Source organism: Bacillus rossius, chromosome 1 (assembly GCF_032445375.1).
Source record: "Bacillus rossius redtenbacheri isolate Brsri chromosome 1, Brsri_v3, whole genome shotgun sequence".
Classification (NCBI taxonomy): domain Eukaryota; kingdom Metazoa; phylum Arthropoda; class Insecta; order Phasmatodea; family Bacillidae; genus Bacillus; species Bacillus rossius.
Genome location: NC_086330.1, coordinates 56,273,161 through 56,291,422, shown reverse-complemented (window position 1 = coordinate 56,291,422; position 18,262 = coordinate 56,273,161). Strand labels below are relative to the sequence as shown.

The 18,262-nt window shown below is 38.0% G+C and overlaps 1 protein-coding gene across 1 annotated transcript in view; it reads left to right on the top strand.

Moving 5' to 3' along the window:
• The first annotated feature begins 316 nt into the window (after positions 1-316).
• LOC134536390 (zinc finger CCCH-type with G patch domain-containing protein) overlaps positions 317-18,262 on the top strand; it is a 42,933-nt gene continuing 24,987 nt past the window's right edge. Inside the window, exons 1-4 of the mRNA XM_063376126.1 lie at positions 317-488; positions 568-783; positions 10,564-10,665; positions 14,398-14,532. Of these exons, the coding sequence (XP_063232196.1) occupies positions 441-488; positions 568-783; positions 10,564-10,665; positions 14,398-14,532 (501 nt within the window). The 5' untranslated portion in view covers positions 317-440. The remainder of the gene's footprint in view (positions 489-567; positions 784-10,563; positions 10,666-14,397; positions 14,533-18,262) is intronic.

Genomic DNA, 18,262 nt, shown 5'->3' with positions numbered 1-18,262 from the left:
AGCATGATGAACCTCGACAAATTTTGTTGTGTATAGTATGATTTCAGTTGAGTAAGTTCATTCTCTTTACAGTCCCTATATGTAATGTTACGAAAATCCTACAGTTTGACATGGCCACCACTATTTAAAAATAAGAATCATAATACATAAACGATAACTACTCTTGAAAAAAGTGCATGTTAAATCATTTCAAATATACTTTTTTTTTTAAAAAAAACTACAAATTGTTATTCTTTTTTTCTCCCTGTCGACTCAACTAGATAATGAAAGTCAAAGAAAAGTAGATAATAAAAAGAACGTATCTTTCACGCTCGCAATTGTATAAGGTTATCTTTGAAAAATAGCATTATTTGTTTATAATGTGTTGACCAAAGCTAAATAAATAAAATTGATTAGTTGTGTGATTTTACGGGTTTTTTCATGTAAATGTTTTATTTCTAATGATAATGGATTTACTAAAAAAAGAACTTAGTCAGTACCAGACTCAGGTAACCATCAAACATTAATTTAAATATTTAGTGTAGAAGACGCTTGCTTGTGATTTTTCTAACTATATTGTGTGTTCAGTTGTCCCAAATCGAACTAGCTGTAGCAGCCTCTAGCCCAGGACCGGATCGAGATAATCTCGTCTCTCTTCAAGCAGATATTCAAGAGTTAATAAAATTGACAAACGAAAATGTTACATCCTTACAGCAGCAGCAAAATTTTTCTTCTCCATCCCATTCAGCGAAAAAAACAAAAATAGAGAACGATCCATTTGCTGAAGAGTATGCTCTATTTAAGGTAAGCATTACTTTTATCTTTTATTTTTACATTTAATGTGAGGTTATACTTTTTGCTTGACCCTTGGCATCCAGTTTGCACAAACTGCAATGGTAATTAGTTAGATAGCATTTTCCATAGTAATTTAGGTAATACTCGGATATAGGGGCTTTTTAAAACAGAATAAAATCGGGTAAATATGGTTATCACGCTTTACACACATCCCTTAGTTTACCAGTGAAGGGATGGTTTCTTAATTCCTACTGCTCATGACAAATAACAGTATAAAGCTTACATTGCAATCCCTGTGATTTCACACTGCCATCACCATTCATTGTTTACCCATGATCATGTATCTCTTTGTTTAGCACAACTGTGGCCAACTACGGATAATTAAAAATACACTAATTTTTCCGTTACATACATTGAAGTTTATCCCTGGATCCTGAAAGCTTGATCCTCTGGTACATGATGCTTGCTTTTTAGTTTAGTACGTTGGAAGATGAGGCCACTGAGCTGCTGATTCAAACACGACCTCATGCTGTGTTACACCCAATGTGGTCCGTTTCGTCTAATGCTGGAAACTTAAGTTTCAGTTCCAAAGTTTGTAACTGTCGTTTAAAATTATGCATCTTGTGATAATCTAATTTCCCTCTTACTGTTATACGTACAATATTTAAATGAACACACCTGATGTCATATAACAACCAAAAAACATTTTTTCATGTTTTAACAGTTTTTGTAAGAAATTGAGTCGCAGTATTGCAACCACTACTACTACCCAGTGCCCAGTTCTGTTAGGCAAAACTAAAACATAATTGAAGTTTAGTTGTACTGATTAGTCCATAGCAGTCACCACAATTTGAGAATTGAGACTGACGAATCACAAAGCAACCACTGCGATTCGACTTTGTTTACATTTCCTTACAAATCGGGCTGCTTGGTGACGTTGGTGCAAAACTTCAGACAATGAGCTTCAAATGACATGAGCGTTCACAATTTTCGTGACTATAATTGGGTGGTGGAAGGGAGGGCTATTTGAACCACCAAAACACCTCCCCCGGTTACACCTATGGTGTACAAAATTGTAAACACTTCAAAAAGGTAAACAAACAAACTTAAAAAGACTCCATCAAAAGTAAAACAGTTCCTTTCAGCACACACTAGATGTTTAGGTAGAAAGCCAAGTACCTTTTATTATTATTATTACTTATTAACCTGCAATTGGGCTTTCACCCGGTGGCAGGAACTCCCACTCACTCCCCTCTCCCCCCCCTCCATCAGCTTTCTCCTCAGCTCCCTCCCATCCCTGACCTCCACCATTTCCTCCCCCAGCCCATTCCACTCCCTCCCCGTCCTCACCAGGAAGGTGTTCCGCCCTCTCTCTGTCCGCCTCCACACCCTCTGGAGCTTACATCTGTGGTCTCTTCGTCCTCTGTACTCCCCTCTATGTACTTTGCTTCCCAATTGCCCCCATCCCCCTTCCCCCTTCAGCACCTTGAACATCCTGACCAACCTTTCCACTCTTCTTCTCCTCTGTAACGTTTCCCACCCCAACTCCTTAATCATTTCCGTTGGGCTATGCAGTTTCCCATCCTGCCCCTCCTTCCTTCTCCACATTCCCATCACCCACCTAGCCGCTCTGCGCTGTACCCCTTCCAGCTCCTTCACCTCAGTCACCAGGTAGGGGTCCCAGACCGCCGCCGCATACTCCAACATTGGCCTGACCAATGTGGAGTATGCCTTCTCCTTTGTCCTCCTCCCAGCTCCCTGCAGGGTCCTACCAAGCAACCCCAGCGCCTGCCTTCCCCTCCTGACCACCCCCTCTGTGTGCTCCGCCCATCCTAGGTCATTTTTCAGTGTCACCCCCAGGTACTTATATCCTGCTGCCTCTCTTATCTCCTGCCCCTTCCAGTAATATACATTTCGTGTGACTTTCCTCCTCTTTGTAAATCTGACAACTTTTGTCTTACCAACATTCAAGGACATTCCATTTTTCTCCGTCCATTGCTCCAACCTTATCAAGTCCTCTGCTAAACATCCCCCTTCCCCCACAACCTCATACACTACACAGTCATCTGCAAATAGCCTCCATCTGGCTTTCATGCCCTCCCCCAGATCGTTTATCATAATTGTGAACAACAGAGGCCCCAGCACACTCCCCTGTGGCACCCCCGACGTCACTTCCCCCTCCTCGGAGCTTTCCTCACCCACTCTCACTCTTTGTCTTCTATTCCTCAGGAAATCACCCACCCAGTTTACCACCCTTCCATCCCTCACCAGCAACTCAACCTTTTCCATTAACCTCCTATGGGGGACCTTATCAAACGCCTTTTCAAAATCTATAAAGATTGCATCTATCTGCTTCCCCCCGTCCACCGCTTCCACCAGGTCTTCCAACAGCCCAATCTGGGTCTCGCATGAAAACCCCATCCTGAATCCATGCTGCCTGTTATCCACCCACCCCAGATCTTCCATTTCCCCCTTTACGTACCTTCCTACCAACCTCTCCATCACTTTTCCTACACAGGACGTCAAACTGACCGGCCTGTAACTTCCTGGCTCCGCCTTATCATTTCCCCCCTTGTAGATGGGAACTACCACTGCCTCCTTCCATTCCATTGGTAGTTTCCCCTCCTCCAGAGACTGCTTGAAAACCTCCAACAGGTACTTCCCAATCTCCCTATCACCCAACTTCAAATGACTATTCCCTATACCATCTGGCCCAGCTGCCTTTCTCCCTTTCAACCTCCTGATCACCTTAATTACATCTGTCAGTCGCAGCTCAAAGGCCTTCCTGCCCATTAAACTGTCGTCCTCTTTACCCTCCCATGCCTCCCCCTTTGTAAATACTGCCAGATATTGCTCCTGCAGTAAGTCTGCCTTTTCCCTGTCCTCTGTATATTCCTGCCCCCCTCCTCCTCTGAGAACCCCTATTCCCTCCTCACCCTTCACTCTTCTTATGTATCTGTAGAGCTCCGTCCCATTTACCGTCCCCCCTTCCCCCATCAGCTGTTCCATGTAAGCATCCCTTGCTTCCCGCGATTTCCTCCCTAGTTCCTTCCCAAGCGCCTTCATTTCCGCCTCTATCTCCTCTCCCCCAAGCTTCCTTGCCCTCGCATGCTGCCTCCTACATTTCCTTTTCAACACTTTCAACTCCCTTCCATAGTAGGGAGGGTCACCTCCTTGGCCTACCCTCCTCTGAGGTACAAAACGTGTAGCCATCTGCAGCAGAATATTTCTTAAGGCAGCCCATCTACCTTCCAGGTCCTCTATATCTACCCATCTACTGTATTCCCCCTTCAGGAATGCCTCTGCCCCCACTCTATCAGCCTTACCCCAACAGTTTACCACGTTTCCCCTCCTTGCCCTTTTCTCCCTCCAGCCCACGTCTAACTCCACTACTGGGATCCTGTGGTCACTGATGCCCTCCATTACCACACTTCCCCTGACCGCCTCCATTGGTCTCACAAGTACCACATCCAACAGGTTCCCGTCATCCTGCTCTCCTCTCCTGGCACCTTTTCTGGTGCTTTCAGTCACCACCTGCTCCAGTCCTCTGTTTGCCAGTTGAGATGCCCATCTCTGTTCCCTTGACCCCATCCCCTCCGGCCCCTTTTCCCATGCCACCCCTGGCATGTTCAGATCCCCCGCCACTATCACCCACTTGCCTTCCCCTAGCATGTCCAACCTGTCCTGCACCTCCCGTATGGCTTCATCCCCTTGCCCTGGTGGCCGGTACACCGCAATCAGCCGTACATTTTTCTCTCCTACCTGGAACTGCATCTCCAATAACTCCGCTCTCCCCCCAACCCATACAACCCTACCACAGAGTCCCTCTCGCATGCACACCATTACCCCTCCTCCATTCCTGTTTCTGTCCCTTCTAAATATTTCAAAGTGTGCTCTCTTCAGTTCCCTATCTCTAATTTCCTCGTCCAACCATGTCTCCACCGCTACAATGATATCCGCCCCATAGGCTTCCACCCTGCCCCAGAACTCCTCCACCTTCTTATATATACTTCTACAGTTTATAACTGCGACTTTTACATATTGGCATTTTCCCCCTTGCGCCTCTGTCCCTTCCGCCCTGATACAAGTGCCCCTTCCCCTTAGAACCCCGATTTCCAGCACTCTTGCAGCCCTATCCAACTCCACCCCCCTCTTTCCTCCTTCCTCGCTCCCCGTCCAACCAATCTGAGTTTTTTTGACTTTAGCTGTCACCTCCTCCCTAGCATTGCTATCAGCACTATATTCACAATCACCCCCCTTCTCTCCACCTTCCTCACTATCTAGTTGCTATCTTCTTCCCTGCTGCTCAAACCTTGCCCTTTCCAAATGGCCAGAAGTCTCCCTTCCTAGCAGGTCTCCTAGCATCCATTTTCCCCTCTCTGTTAGGTGAACCTGATCCCTGCCCACACAGTCCTGCCCCACCCATTTCCTGCTATCTACCAACATGGCTCCCAAGTCCCTACACACCCTCTCATACACCTCGCTGACCGCCGCAGCCTTGACATAGTTTATACCCCTCCTTACTAGTACCCCACTGACCACAACTCTGGCTACAGGGAACTTCTCCTTCACCTTGCCCACTAGCCCCCTCATATCCTCCTCTACTTCCCTCCCCACCACTCTACCAGCCACATCATTTCCCCCTACATGAACAACCACCACCTTAACTTTACTGCTTCCTTTCATGCAGCCTACCCTCTCCCCCAAGTTCCTAATCTTTGCACCCCCAAACGCAGCTTTATATATACTTCCTTTCCCCACCCCCTGCAATTCTACCCCCTTCACAATAGAGCTGCCCAGGAAAATCACTTCGGGCTCCTGTCTAACTATTGTACCCCTTTTCGTATCCCTGCCCTCTTCATGCCTGTTCACATCTACGTTGCTTGTACCCACAGCCTTACTGCCGGCCTCCTCCCGCACCCTCCTTGCTACCCCTTCATTCTGCAACCTGACACCTGTTTCCTGAACTTCCCCAGTACATGCCTCTGCATATGTGGCCTTAACAGCTTGAGTCCTTACTTTCTCCCTCCCTTCCAGCTCCTCCACCCTCCTGCGCAGCCTATCTACCTCCACATCTGCCTCCTTTCTCATCTGCCTTTCCTTCTCAACTTCCTCCTTTGTCCTCTTCAGCTCGCACTCCAGCCTTTCGACCCTTACTAACACACTTCTCAACCCATCCTCCCTTTTTACTTCTTCCTCTACCCTCTCTAATCTATGTTTTATTTCCATCTCCTTCCTGTACAACACCTCACCTAATCCTTCTTCCAAATCGACTTCCCTCCTTGTTCCACTCAGACCCTCAACAATCTTTCCTCCCAGAATATCACCAATGAATGCTCTGAAAACTTCTGGAGCATTTTGAGATATTAATGTAGATGATATACTGTCTGTTCTTCAATGTTCCAAAATAATCAATGCATCCATCATTGACTAACTTAAAACTAATTTAATTCTTTGCCGAAATAGGTAGTTGGTAACTTTTTTTTACCTTCAGGCTCTTTTTTTTTTTCTTCCCAGGCTTAAATAAGTGATGATATATACTTAATATTGTTTTTGGAACAAGGTATAAGATAATATTTAGAAGTTGTAAAATAAGTTTAAATGAATTTCATAGTGTACGTTGTAAGAGAGTTGTGGATTTTCATTTAGTTTAACCTGCCTCCTTTTTTTTAACTCTCACCAAAAATGTGTTATAGCCAAACGTTTTCAATACATTTGAGGAGTTTAATGATAAATTGTAACAGATTTGATAGTATGTACCTATACCTACTAATGTAATTATGATTTTCCTGTCATTCAACTTTGGTTATTTTCACCCCTTACAGTAGGTAGTATCAAAATTTATTTCAGCCAAAGTTTTAGATGATATTTTGAAGTTTTAAAATAAATGAGAACAGATTCTATAGTGTATTTTAAGGTGTGGAAATAATGAAAAATTTATATATATAATTTAACCCCTCCCCTTCCTCAATTTTTTTTTAACATATTGCAGCAATGGTTTTTCTTATCAAAACTTGTTCCAAACAAAGGTTTTATATAGTACTAGCTGCCCGACCCGGCTTCGCACGGTTATACCAGGGTGATTCTACAATTATAGGATATTTCTGTATACCTAAAAATCAAAATGTCAAATACGTTTTAAAATTTCCAAAAAAATAATTTTAATACTTTAAGAGGTACATAATTATGGCATGGTATCAGCAAAGCTTAAATATTTTTATATGTTTTTGTTTTCATTTTTGTATACTTTCACAACCATCTAAATGACATGTGGGCATGTTAATGACATTCATGAGCATGTGAATGATCATATATACAGCATATACAAAATTAAATGCAATTTGATTGATTAATATAAAATGTTTTAATTAATCTCTGAAACAAACTCTTGCTAGGATTACTTTGAAATTAAGCATAAGTTTTTTACACTTTCACAAATTTTAAATTTAGTTTAACACTTAGGGTCTTCGCAGTACTTCACTACAGAGTTTATCAATTTTTGATTTTTCAGGCACTTTGAATTTGGTTGATGATGCTGGAATAGGTGGTTTGATCATGCACAAAATTCCTTCTCTTGGGTGTAGTTAACAAAAGTATTTTTTCAGAACATCTGGTGCTGCTGCCAAGTTCAATATTTTGTGCCACTTCATGATCTATCTGCAAACTTTCTTCCCTTGAATGGTGAGAGACAGTGTCTAAATCACTTTCTGGATGTGAATCTTGAAAAATTTCTTGCAAACATTTCTTTTTCTTTCTGTATGCAGCTGTTTCTTTTCCAGTTTTTGCATTTGTTCCTCAGCTCTCTATGAGGCATGTCCTTTACTAATTTACCTACACCTTTTTCTTTATTTTTTATGTACCCCTGCTTCTCTTTTAATTTATGTTGTTCATTTTTTGTGGATCTTCAACTTCTTTCTTCTCTCCCTTTATTTCAATTTTCTTCTTCTTTTTTTTCTGTGAGCTTTTTTTTAGGCATATTTTCCAAGTCCTGAAAAAAAGTTTAGTTTAGTGTATTGCATCCAAAATAAAGTACATGAGTGATAGGACAAGGAAGAATTGATTACAAATTTTTTTTTATGATTAACAATGAACAAAATTATTTTTATTTGCACAGGTAAATCAAATGGCATTTGTAATCAGTTGTCATAAGAGGAATGTTTACTCATTATTTGTAAATTAAAATACTGTTCACTTTTAATTTTATATACACTGTATACATAAAATCTTAAAATTGATATAAAACTGAAATAAGGCATTACATCCTTGACTCACCAACACATGCACACACACACAAAGCCATTTTTACACTTTATAGTACATAATAGTAGGCTACAATTGTGAAAATGTCATTTGCATAGCTTATAAGTCATTCACATGCCCAAATTTGAGGCATGTGGATGACAGCAAACCAGCCATGTGAATGACAAAATGGTTGTTTAATGCTTCTACACAAGCCAGTTTATAAGGCAACTATGTAAAAATTTGGCCAAATGCCTTCAACTGGAAGGTTTACCCAGAAGTATTATCCAAATTCAGTTATATTTCATATTTAGCTATTAAAATAAACCATGTTAATGATAGTAAATAAAAGCTCTCACCTTTAAAATGGATTAAAGTTGGTAGTTAAACACACAGTTCTTGAAATACAGTCAGCAATAACTTGCGCTAGTTAAGAAGAGACATCCATGTTGGTTTTCAGGCAGTGTAACCAGACATAACAAATTTCCTTTCTTAGTAAAAAAAAAATTTTCTTTTCAGCCATGTTAATGACCAAAAATCCCTAGGACAATCACTATATTAATTTTAAAATAGTTTTTTGCCCTTTCATAGTTTGTTTAGTTAATATTTTCTTTATAGCATCATTTTAAATGAAAATAAATAATAATATTAACAGAAAACAGATAATTTACAGTAGAAATCTGTAAGAATGTGAAAAATTACGTGAATGGGACAGGACACGTGAATGACATTTTAGGAATTTTAATTAATTTTTTTTAATAAAGAAATATATTTTGGAGGATTAAATTTTTGAAAACGTCAGTATAAACTAAAACCTAACTGTGGGGGAAAACCAATATTATAACATTGTGTAATGGAGGCTATAATTACTTTAAGACATGAATATTCCCATATTTGTAGAATCACCCACCAATTGAAAAAAATTAAGCCACACCTCCCATTTACGGTAATGGTAAATAAAAAAAATTCAGTGAAAATGTATTACAATGCTGTATAATGTACCGGAGAGAAAATGAATAGCACCGATGGTTTCCCGACTCGTGCACGCAAGGTACAACTGATGTACCCGTACTTCGCTACGGCAGTCTACAGGCAGATCACTCTTGTGCCGCTCATTCTACATGCCCTCCTTGTGGATACGCCACTGCCGCGCGATGCCCGTTGCCATTGAGATGCAGAAGGTATGAACAATGCAAAATCCTGTTCTCATGCACACAGAGTACCCACTGTTGCCTTGTTTTAACCACCCATGGGATCTAATTTCGGAAAATGTCATCCTGTGTAACATAAGGAACATTACTGTGAAGTTACAAATCTGTAAAATATATATACTTGAAAAAAAGGGCAATTTTTGATATTTAAAGTACCCGCAAAATTTCAACGGTGATGAGGACTGCACTAACAATGAAATAGTCGTTGCCATAGAGACAAATGAAGCATCAACAAAGCAACAGCCGTTGCCATGGTGATTTCCTACCAAAAACTGGAAATTTTGATATATTACGCCCCCGAAACTCCCCTTGGGATCGGATTTCCACAGAATCCGTTCTTAGTGAGCATCTACATCACAAAATGAGTAACTATGCTAAATTTCAAGTCAATCGGGTGTATAGTTTTAGAGATCTCGTGATGAGTGAGTCAGTGAGTGGTATTTCGCCGGCGCCATCTACTTAAAATGTTGGTTTGTCCTAAATTTTTCCTGAATTTTCTTTGCTATAAACCTCACGGAGCCCGAGACCTTTCCAATGACTACAAAACCGTGGAAATCGGTTCGTGCGTTCTGGAGTTATAGCGTCAGGAAGGAAAACCCGACTTATTTTTATATATAGTATTTATATGGTTTACAAACTGTTTGAATGTATTTGATGGTGTGCCTACTAAGGTATTTTTGTTCTCCAACCCCTGTTTTTTCCACCTCATGTAATTATGGTTGGTCATATAAAAAAAAATTTTTTTTTTTAAATTATTTTGGATGGTGAGTAATAATAACTTCATATGGATGCAATATTTGTAATAATAAGGGAGTTTTGTTATTCAGGTTTTTTAAACTTTCCCAGTTCTAAAACTTTTACTCGGATTTCATGTATATTAACGAACTCGACCGAGTTATTCCATTTCTCTATGAGATGTATCTGTAATAATTGGAAGTAATTTTGTTCAAAATTACGGCAGTTATCATGTTAATAAAAATTTTATATACATAAATAATTTTTTAGAAAATTATTGGACAGTGAAACGAAAAACAGTGTAAAATCTTTACAGAAGTTGCAAAATGGTACTAAAAACTACAATAGGCAGTCTTTCTTCTAAATCTACCTGACACTACTTTTAATATTTCAGGCCCCTTTGGCAAATAACGTGGTATTAATTACAGATGCCTAGAAAATTAATCTTGTTTCAATCAGAAAATACTTTCAACATGTGCTGTGTCCAGTGTTCAGTGAATTTTATTGGAGAAGGGGGGGGGGGGGGGATGGAAAGTGTGTACCTGTGTAGATGAAAGAATGAACTGTAAGCCTTAAAAGTTTTTTTCCCCCTACATCTTCACAGGCAGAGCTTGAAAAGGTAGAAGCTTCCAATGACCACTCACCTCCAAATGAAAGTGTAGTGCCGGCTGGAACTTCAGACAGTCTGAACTTTGCAGAGGTGCAGGTAAGTTTAATAATGTGGCTTAGAGCTTTGTAGCATTCATTTATTAATTTGTTCAATATTAAATTGTTATATCTGTTTAGGATTTATTTTACATTATAAACTGACATGATAAAGCTTATTGGTAATGTTGCTACTTTGATAAAACTTATTACTGTGAGATCTACAGCAAGTATTTACATAATTTATGTAAGTGCTGAAAAAAACTCTTGACACAGAAATTATAAATTTTTATGGTTTAGTTTCCAATCACGAAGTAGGTAATAATGTAACAAAGTTGATGAAATAATTTGGGGATACTTGCAATTGAGCTGTCTCATTTAAAGTCCAAATAACCTCAAAATAGTCCCACACTATTGCCTGTATGTTTCTTCACATTTCTGGATACTGCAGTATGAATTGATGAAATGTACACTAACTAAAGACATTTTCCCTTATTAACATTCTTCCTTGGGTAAAAGTTCCGTATGATTATCCAAATTTATTCCTTGATCCTGATGGAATGATCCTGAATAGATTGAGCCTGTGGTACATAATGCTTGCTCTTTTAATTTAGTGGGTACGTTGAAAGATCCTGGACGTAAAAAACTTTTGATTGTACGTTGAATATGATAGAATAAACTTCCACATGACCTGACATAATTTTTTTTTTTTGTTATACCTATTCATATTTTGGTTTGGCCAGGATCTATCAACATACTAAATTAAAACAACATTCATCATGTACCACGGGATCAATTTATACAAGATCATGCCATTAGGATCAAGTTTAAATTTGGATACATGATACAGAACCATTACTGTAATCTGTAGTGAAATAAACCATTAACAATTGTGTGTTTCATTGATTTAGTTACTGTGCCTTTTACCCTACTTAATTTTTTCTGTTGAGTTGTTTTCAAACGAGGATGAAATCCGTGTGCATGTGGTGGGAGGCATGTATCACTGGTAGGGTGTGAGGGTCTCCAGTATAAGTGAAGGGATATGTACACAAAAAAGTATTGTCCAATTCGTCTGCTCATAATAAGTGATAATACATACTGATAATTCATGAATAATCACCTCCATTACTTGAATAATTAGCTGTTGAGTAATAAGAACCCAATAACCCATAGTTGAGCATTAATCAATAGTACTTTGGGTGAAATGTAAAAGATGCGATGAGACAGAAAAATATAAAATGAATTACAAACATGCCACTTTTGATAAAGTAGACAAACAAGAATAAACTATTAAAAGTGGTGCTAAACATTTTTATAATCTCTAGGATAACTGCTACAGATCTCCCACAAAAAGACAGATCTGACTTTTATTTGTTCTATTAGTTTTAACTAAACCTAGCCCAAATAAATTATGTTACCAAACAAAAGGTTTTAAACAAAACAAAAAATTGGTACTATTATTGTTACTATTATTATCTTGTAAATTTTTTTTTGTTAAGGTACCATGCTGTTTTTCTTCTCCTGCAATATTACTAAGGTTCTTTACGGAAACAGATGATCGTTTCAGACATTATTGCTTTTTAAAAAAATAAACAAGAACTGAATCTGCTGTTGGGTAGGAGCCATTTCTTTATGGTTCCTTTTTACAACATACATCGTACCTTTCAGGAGGCATCTTCAGGTGTGTTGCAATAAAGCAGGTTTTAACCATGTAGGGAAGGTAGCATGCATCACGCTTGTCGTTTGGGGTTTGGCCAGCTGTGGTAACAGTAGGTGCCGTTACTTACTCCAGTCTTAGTTACAGACTTAATCTCTCAATCTATCTAGGCTGGCACATGTAAAACCTGCAAAGAGGCAGGAGTCACTCAAAAGTTCTACCTTGCAAGTGCCAGGGTTTTACCACGTGGTCCACTTTATTAATTTATTTGCATGTGCGTTCAGTAACCTGGGATGCTTGCACCCTTGGATAGTGAGTGACTACCATCGCTGCCTCTCAGCTGCCAGTCAGCACCTGTCGCTACTATGGGAAGAGCGATATGGGTACATAAACATAGCTCAGATCTAAACATAACTCACACTTATAAATAGCGCCGCAACAGGACCCAACAGCGGCCACCACTTCTGCCAATGTGGGCCACTCGTATTTTCGCCATTTGCTATAGCCTCATAACACTTCTGTTTTACGAAATTAGGAAAAGGTGAGATCTAATAACGTGATGCAATTCCATCTAACTTCGCCATAAGCCACTCTGTGTGCAGTGTGTGTCTATCTGCTGTCTATATAAAATGCTCGTAGTCATTCTAAGGAAGAGAAAGAAAACTTAAATATATATTGTTACAATATTAATAAATAATAATAAACAAATATATTACCTAGAAGATGCAACAGCCATGTCATTAACTGGCCACTCTGTGTATATTTCACCTTATTTCTGCAGGTGTAAGAAGGTGTGCTTAAAATTAGTAGTTATACTATTTATTACTTCTGGTAAGTCAGATCTCAATTTTCTCGAATTTGAATCACAAAGAATACCTCAGATCTACCCATGAAATCAAAATCTAGTTCTTAAGCTTCAAAAATGAAATAATATACCCAAAGTAAAAATATATAGCTATATATAAACTTTTGTGTTGGAGCATTTGAACCTTGGAATTTTTAATTCACAAACAAAATTTATTTTAAATATAGTGATTTTATTTACATGATTATATATTGAAGGTACTTTATTGTGGGGAACAGTAAGTAACTGGATAGGTATGAAGAAAAACACACATAGCTTTAGTAAATCTTAGCATTGTCAGTGTTTAAAGTTTAGAATTTACTACATTTCATTAATATTTTTATTAAAATCTTTTTCTTTACATTTTTTAATATTAGAAATTGAATGCTATTTGAGTGTTCAAGTATTTGGCCCGCCCATCTCTAAAATTAGTACTTAAGTACAATTACAAACAACCAATGATGGGTCAAATTCACTTTCTCTCAAATCAAATCCTCATATATCATTAAATTTTTAGTATTCAAAAGATTTTATATTCAAACCCCAGGCAAATTTCCCACCATGCCTCTGCCTAATGGATATAAAAAAAGCATTATTGATCTTGGCTCGAAAGTTGTGGTTTTTGACCATAGCTCAAAAGTTAGTGGTTTTAACCCCTGTAAACGTGCGCCCCCCCCCCCCCCCCCCCCCATCTCTCTTCAGGTCATAGTCATGAAATTATTAAATTGTCATCCAGATTAAATATATGTACTTGTCAAATTTCAAATCATAACAACAATTAGTAGTAGGTTTAAATTGACTTCCATGATTTGATTACATAGTTAGTTACAAGTAAAGCTAGTAAAAGAGTGTTAAAAATTATGTTTTGCTCAAACATTATTGTATTCCTGCATCTTAAAATCAAGATTTGTATTTTAGAAGTTTGTTAGACACATCATTAGTATTTACATACCATCTCGATAATGTTTACAGGCCTTTAGAGATCTAGGTAACTTGCTACCTAGCAACGTGCAGAGCTCATCAGAGAACACCAGCAAATGTGAACATGCAAGAACCTGTATTAACTTTTTTCTTTTCCATTAATTCAACATTAAAATATGTTGGCATTTACTTTAATACTTGGAAAAGTCATGGAAATTCCTTGTTGATATTATAATGTTAATCTTCTCCAATGCTAATAAGACCCTTGATAGAATATAATACATTTCAACGTGTAACTGAGACAAGTATGTACAGTGGTTACACTAATGAGCAACTAGCATGGTGTGTGTGTATATGTGCTACGGCTACAGAAGGAGCTGGAATCGCTACAGGGCACTAAGTGCCAGGCGCCTCACTGCAACCAGTACGGGGACCAGAGCTATCACAATGCCCTCGTGTTCTGCATTGAGCCAGCAGAAAATGTCACTAGCATGGAGCAGATACAAGTGAGTTGAGAAACCAACATGGATGGCATCATTGTTAGAATTACAATAACTTTAGTGACTGCTACACAGTTCTCAAATTTTACTTACATTGGTACTTTTTTCCATATTTTTTTTCTTACACCTATCTCTCTCTCTCTCTCTTTCTCTCTCTCTTTCATTTTTTAATTCTCTCTCCCCCTCCCCTTTTATCCATCCTGTCTCCCACTCTCTTGACCTTTCACAAGTGAAAAACATGTAACATTGTCATGAACATGCCGGTTTTCTCAAGGTACATTCTTTTCATCCCTATCAATGCTTTCAGTTCCTGCTCCATTTTACTTCCCTCCCTTCATAAAATTCCTCTGTCAGGGATCGGCAAACTTTTGAGTAAGATGAGCCATATATTTAGTAAACAGATTATCAAATTTTTTAGAGAGCCGCAAGTAGTATTTTCTCTGTATTTATGTGGAATTTTTAGACAATATATAAATAGAGGTAAAATCAAAAAAAAATTTTCACACATTCAACATAGTCTTAAAAATAAAGGCTACTTAAAAGAAAAATGTACCTGTAAAAAAATATTGTAATCATTAGTAGAGCTCTACTGATAAAACAAGAAAAGTTAAATCAATTAAATTAATTATTAAAATAAAAAGCCCCTGGGGGAGTGCGGTGGCGGGCGATGGCAGGCGGTGTAATGGTAGGTGCGAGCGCGCAGGTTGAGGACATGCCTTGTGATTGGGCCGTTTCATTTTGTTTGGCTTTTATTTTTGTTGTGCTGTGGCAGCGCAGTGAGTTGTAGAGCCGTGATGCTATGAAGATTTGCATGCTGCTCACGAACCACAGTCTGCCGACCCCTGCTCTATGTAAAGGTGATGTTAAACCTTAAAATTCATTTGAGCTTGTGTTGAAAGTTTTAAGTAGTATACTTTATAAGAAATTGTAAATAATATAACAAAATTGCTTCTTAAGATGTAAAAGGGGTTATCATAAAAAGAAAAGAAGATCGTAGTAGTGCTGGCATATTATTTAAGTTAAAATTAAGTGGCAGCGTAGGTATTTGCTGTACCGTGCTCATGTATTTGAAAGTGAACCTTGGTAGTTTTATTAAAAATTATTAATTAAATTTTTATTTTAACTATTGAAATAGAAAACTCATTTACCATTAATGTTCCAAAGCTAGTTCAAGTTTCTGGGTTCAGTGTAAAAGACCAAAAGGATAAATAAATGCTTGATTAAGTGATTGCATAGATTGAAGTGCAGAATGATGTTTCATGCTGTAATTTTTTTTTATCTCTTATAAAACTGTTAAAAAATGCAGCCTCCTGCTTTAATAAGTCTTCTGGACTGATGGTGTACCATTTTGCTTGTGTTTCAAACAGCCAGTAGCGGATCCTAAGGAGGGGCTAAGGGGCTCAAGCCCCCTCCAAAAGCATCTGGGTCCACTATTGTTTTAGTGTTTGCCTTGATAAAGCCTAGCCTCAGCTGGGTCAAGCCCCTGCCAAACCAAAATCCTGGATCTGCCACTGCAAACAGCTCTATCTGTAACTTGTGCAATGTTAGATTCACATGCATGTTTATAAAAAAATATTTATATGTTTGTTTTATCTTCTCTACTGTACAAGAAAGTTTGAAACGTAAAAAATGAGAATAGCAATGCTTAGCTCTATATTTAACAATTTTGGTTTTTCTTCCCCAAAAAGTTACATTGCTGTGGACCTTGGATCCTGTACTTCAGTAGCTCAAAGAACATGATAGAGGTCCTGTTTCTAAAGTAGGACATCTGTGATTTTTGTATGAGCTATTGATTTGTTTTCAGTTGTAACTTTGCCAAGATTTCTGGTTTACAAGCAAAATGACCACCTCAGCCAGTTTTACATTACTCAAATGTACTGGGTGTGTCGCTGAAGGTGCTCATACACGTACGAGTCTGGCTTGTGAGCCTGATTGATAATATTTTTGACCACCCACTATATGACACACTTAGAACTTTGCTCTTATGTTTCAGTACCTGTAATGAGTTGATAAAAAAAAATTGGTTGTCTGTAAAGTTGGTTTACGGATGATAATTTAACGTGACAACGTCATAACAAAACATTGATGAAATGATTGCATACTTTTATGAATGAAATTGAATCATTTTTATTGAATTATCACCATTTTGTATGGATACAAAGGAGTGAAATGAAATCTACAATTTAATTGATAAATTTACTTTTATTTGCACTCAATTCAAATATGTTTATTACTTTAACAAAGAGATTATTTTAACTATAACTTTTATACATGTTTGCTATTTAACTTCAAGATCGTCAAGAATGTTTTACGCTTTTTCGCAATTACACATTTAACGATGAAGTTTGTTCATTGTGAAATTAAACGTAGAATTTAATAAAAATGCCCTTGCAGTCAATAAAATAAATATAAGTAAGTTTAAGACAGAATTTCGGCGTGGGCTGGGGCCGAGATTAAAATTCGTCGAGAATATTTTACGTTTTTATGTCTTCCAGTGCTCAAAATGATATGCAATTGCGGCCCCGGGCACAAAATTTTATTTATAATTCATTAATAATAACGCCCCTCGCGATAAACAAAGGAAAATATTTATTAACGAGTGCCTGGTTGCCGTGGAAGCGGGTAGATTGCGCGATTCGTTCGGTTCGCGTCCGTCACTGTAGATGACAGCACCGTAGGGGAATAATATTATTTGGTTTTCATAATACAATTTTATAGCAAATACGCATCCCAAATACACCAAACTTATTTATAATGTGTTACAATATTTTTTAAAAAATCGTGCAAAAGATCCCGAATGTAATTTGAATTATTATGTGTAACTGTAAAACGCCATTGTTCGTACAAAAATCTATTTGAAAATTCAACATTACTTTTAAATAACCGTACCGATTGTGCTGAAAATCTGTGGACGATCGTTAAATTACATAATATTAATAATTCAAACGACGAAAACATGATTGAAAAGTCAAATCGATGGTTGTTCCAATCGAGTGGAAGAGAGATGCGGTGCAAGCGTACAATGAGCGTAACGGGACACATCGTAGTGGGACAATGTGTGTTACGGGACACTTTCGTGTGTGCAGCCGGCGTTTTACGATTTATTAGACGTCACGTCAAAAATTTGTGGGTTGATCATTTTAGATGTGTTAGGTGTATCCACAAAAATAAAAAATCAGGAAGAACAGAAAAGTGTTTGTCACGAAGTGGTTTACATACTTAAATTTAATGATTACTTGGTAACTGATCATTGATAAAGTTTCGTATTGTGGCAAATTTTTATTAACACCCACCATCACCTAAACTTTTAAAGTTGATACTCATGTAACTGTCAGTTATAATTTTCGAAATTGTGCCACGTTAATTTTCTGTGCATAACTGTGAGTTAACCTAACCTTTTCTTAAACTTAAGTAAAATTAATCATAGTTGACAGTCCAGGAGACAAACGAAACATTTTTGCAACAACTTGTGAGAATCTGTTGTATTTACTGAAAACCAATCTCTGCCCACACTAAAACAAAAACTTATGTTGTGGAATGTTACAACCTGTGAAGTGTCATCCCATATCACAGAAATACCATAACACCAAACATATGGTACAGTTTCGAAAACTATACTGTCTTAGTCCAATTTGCTCTCAGTGCAAAAACCCTGAAAACTGTGATGTCCCATCTACCATCAAATGTTTAAGCATGCCAAAATACCAAAGTGCAGGATTTCCACTGCAACAAAACC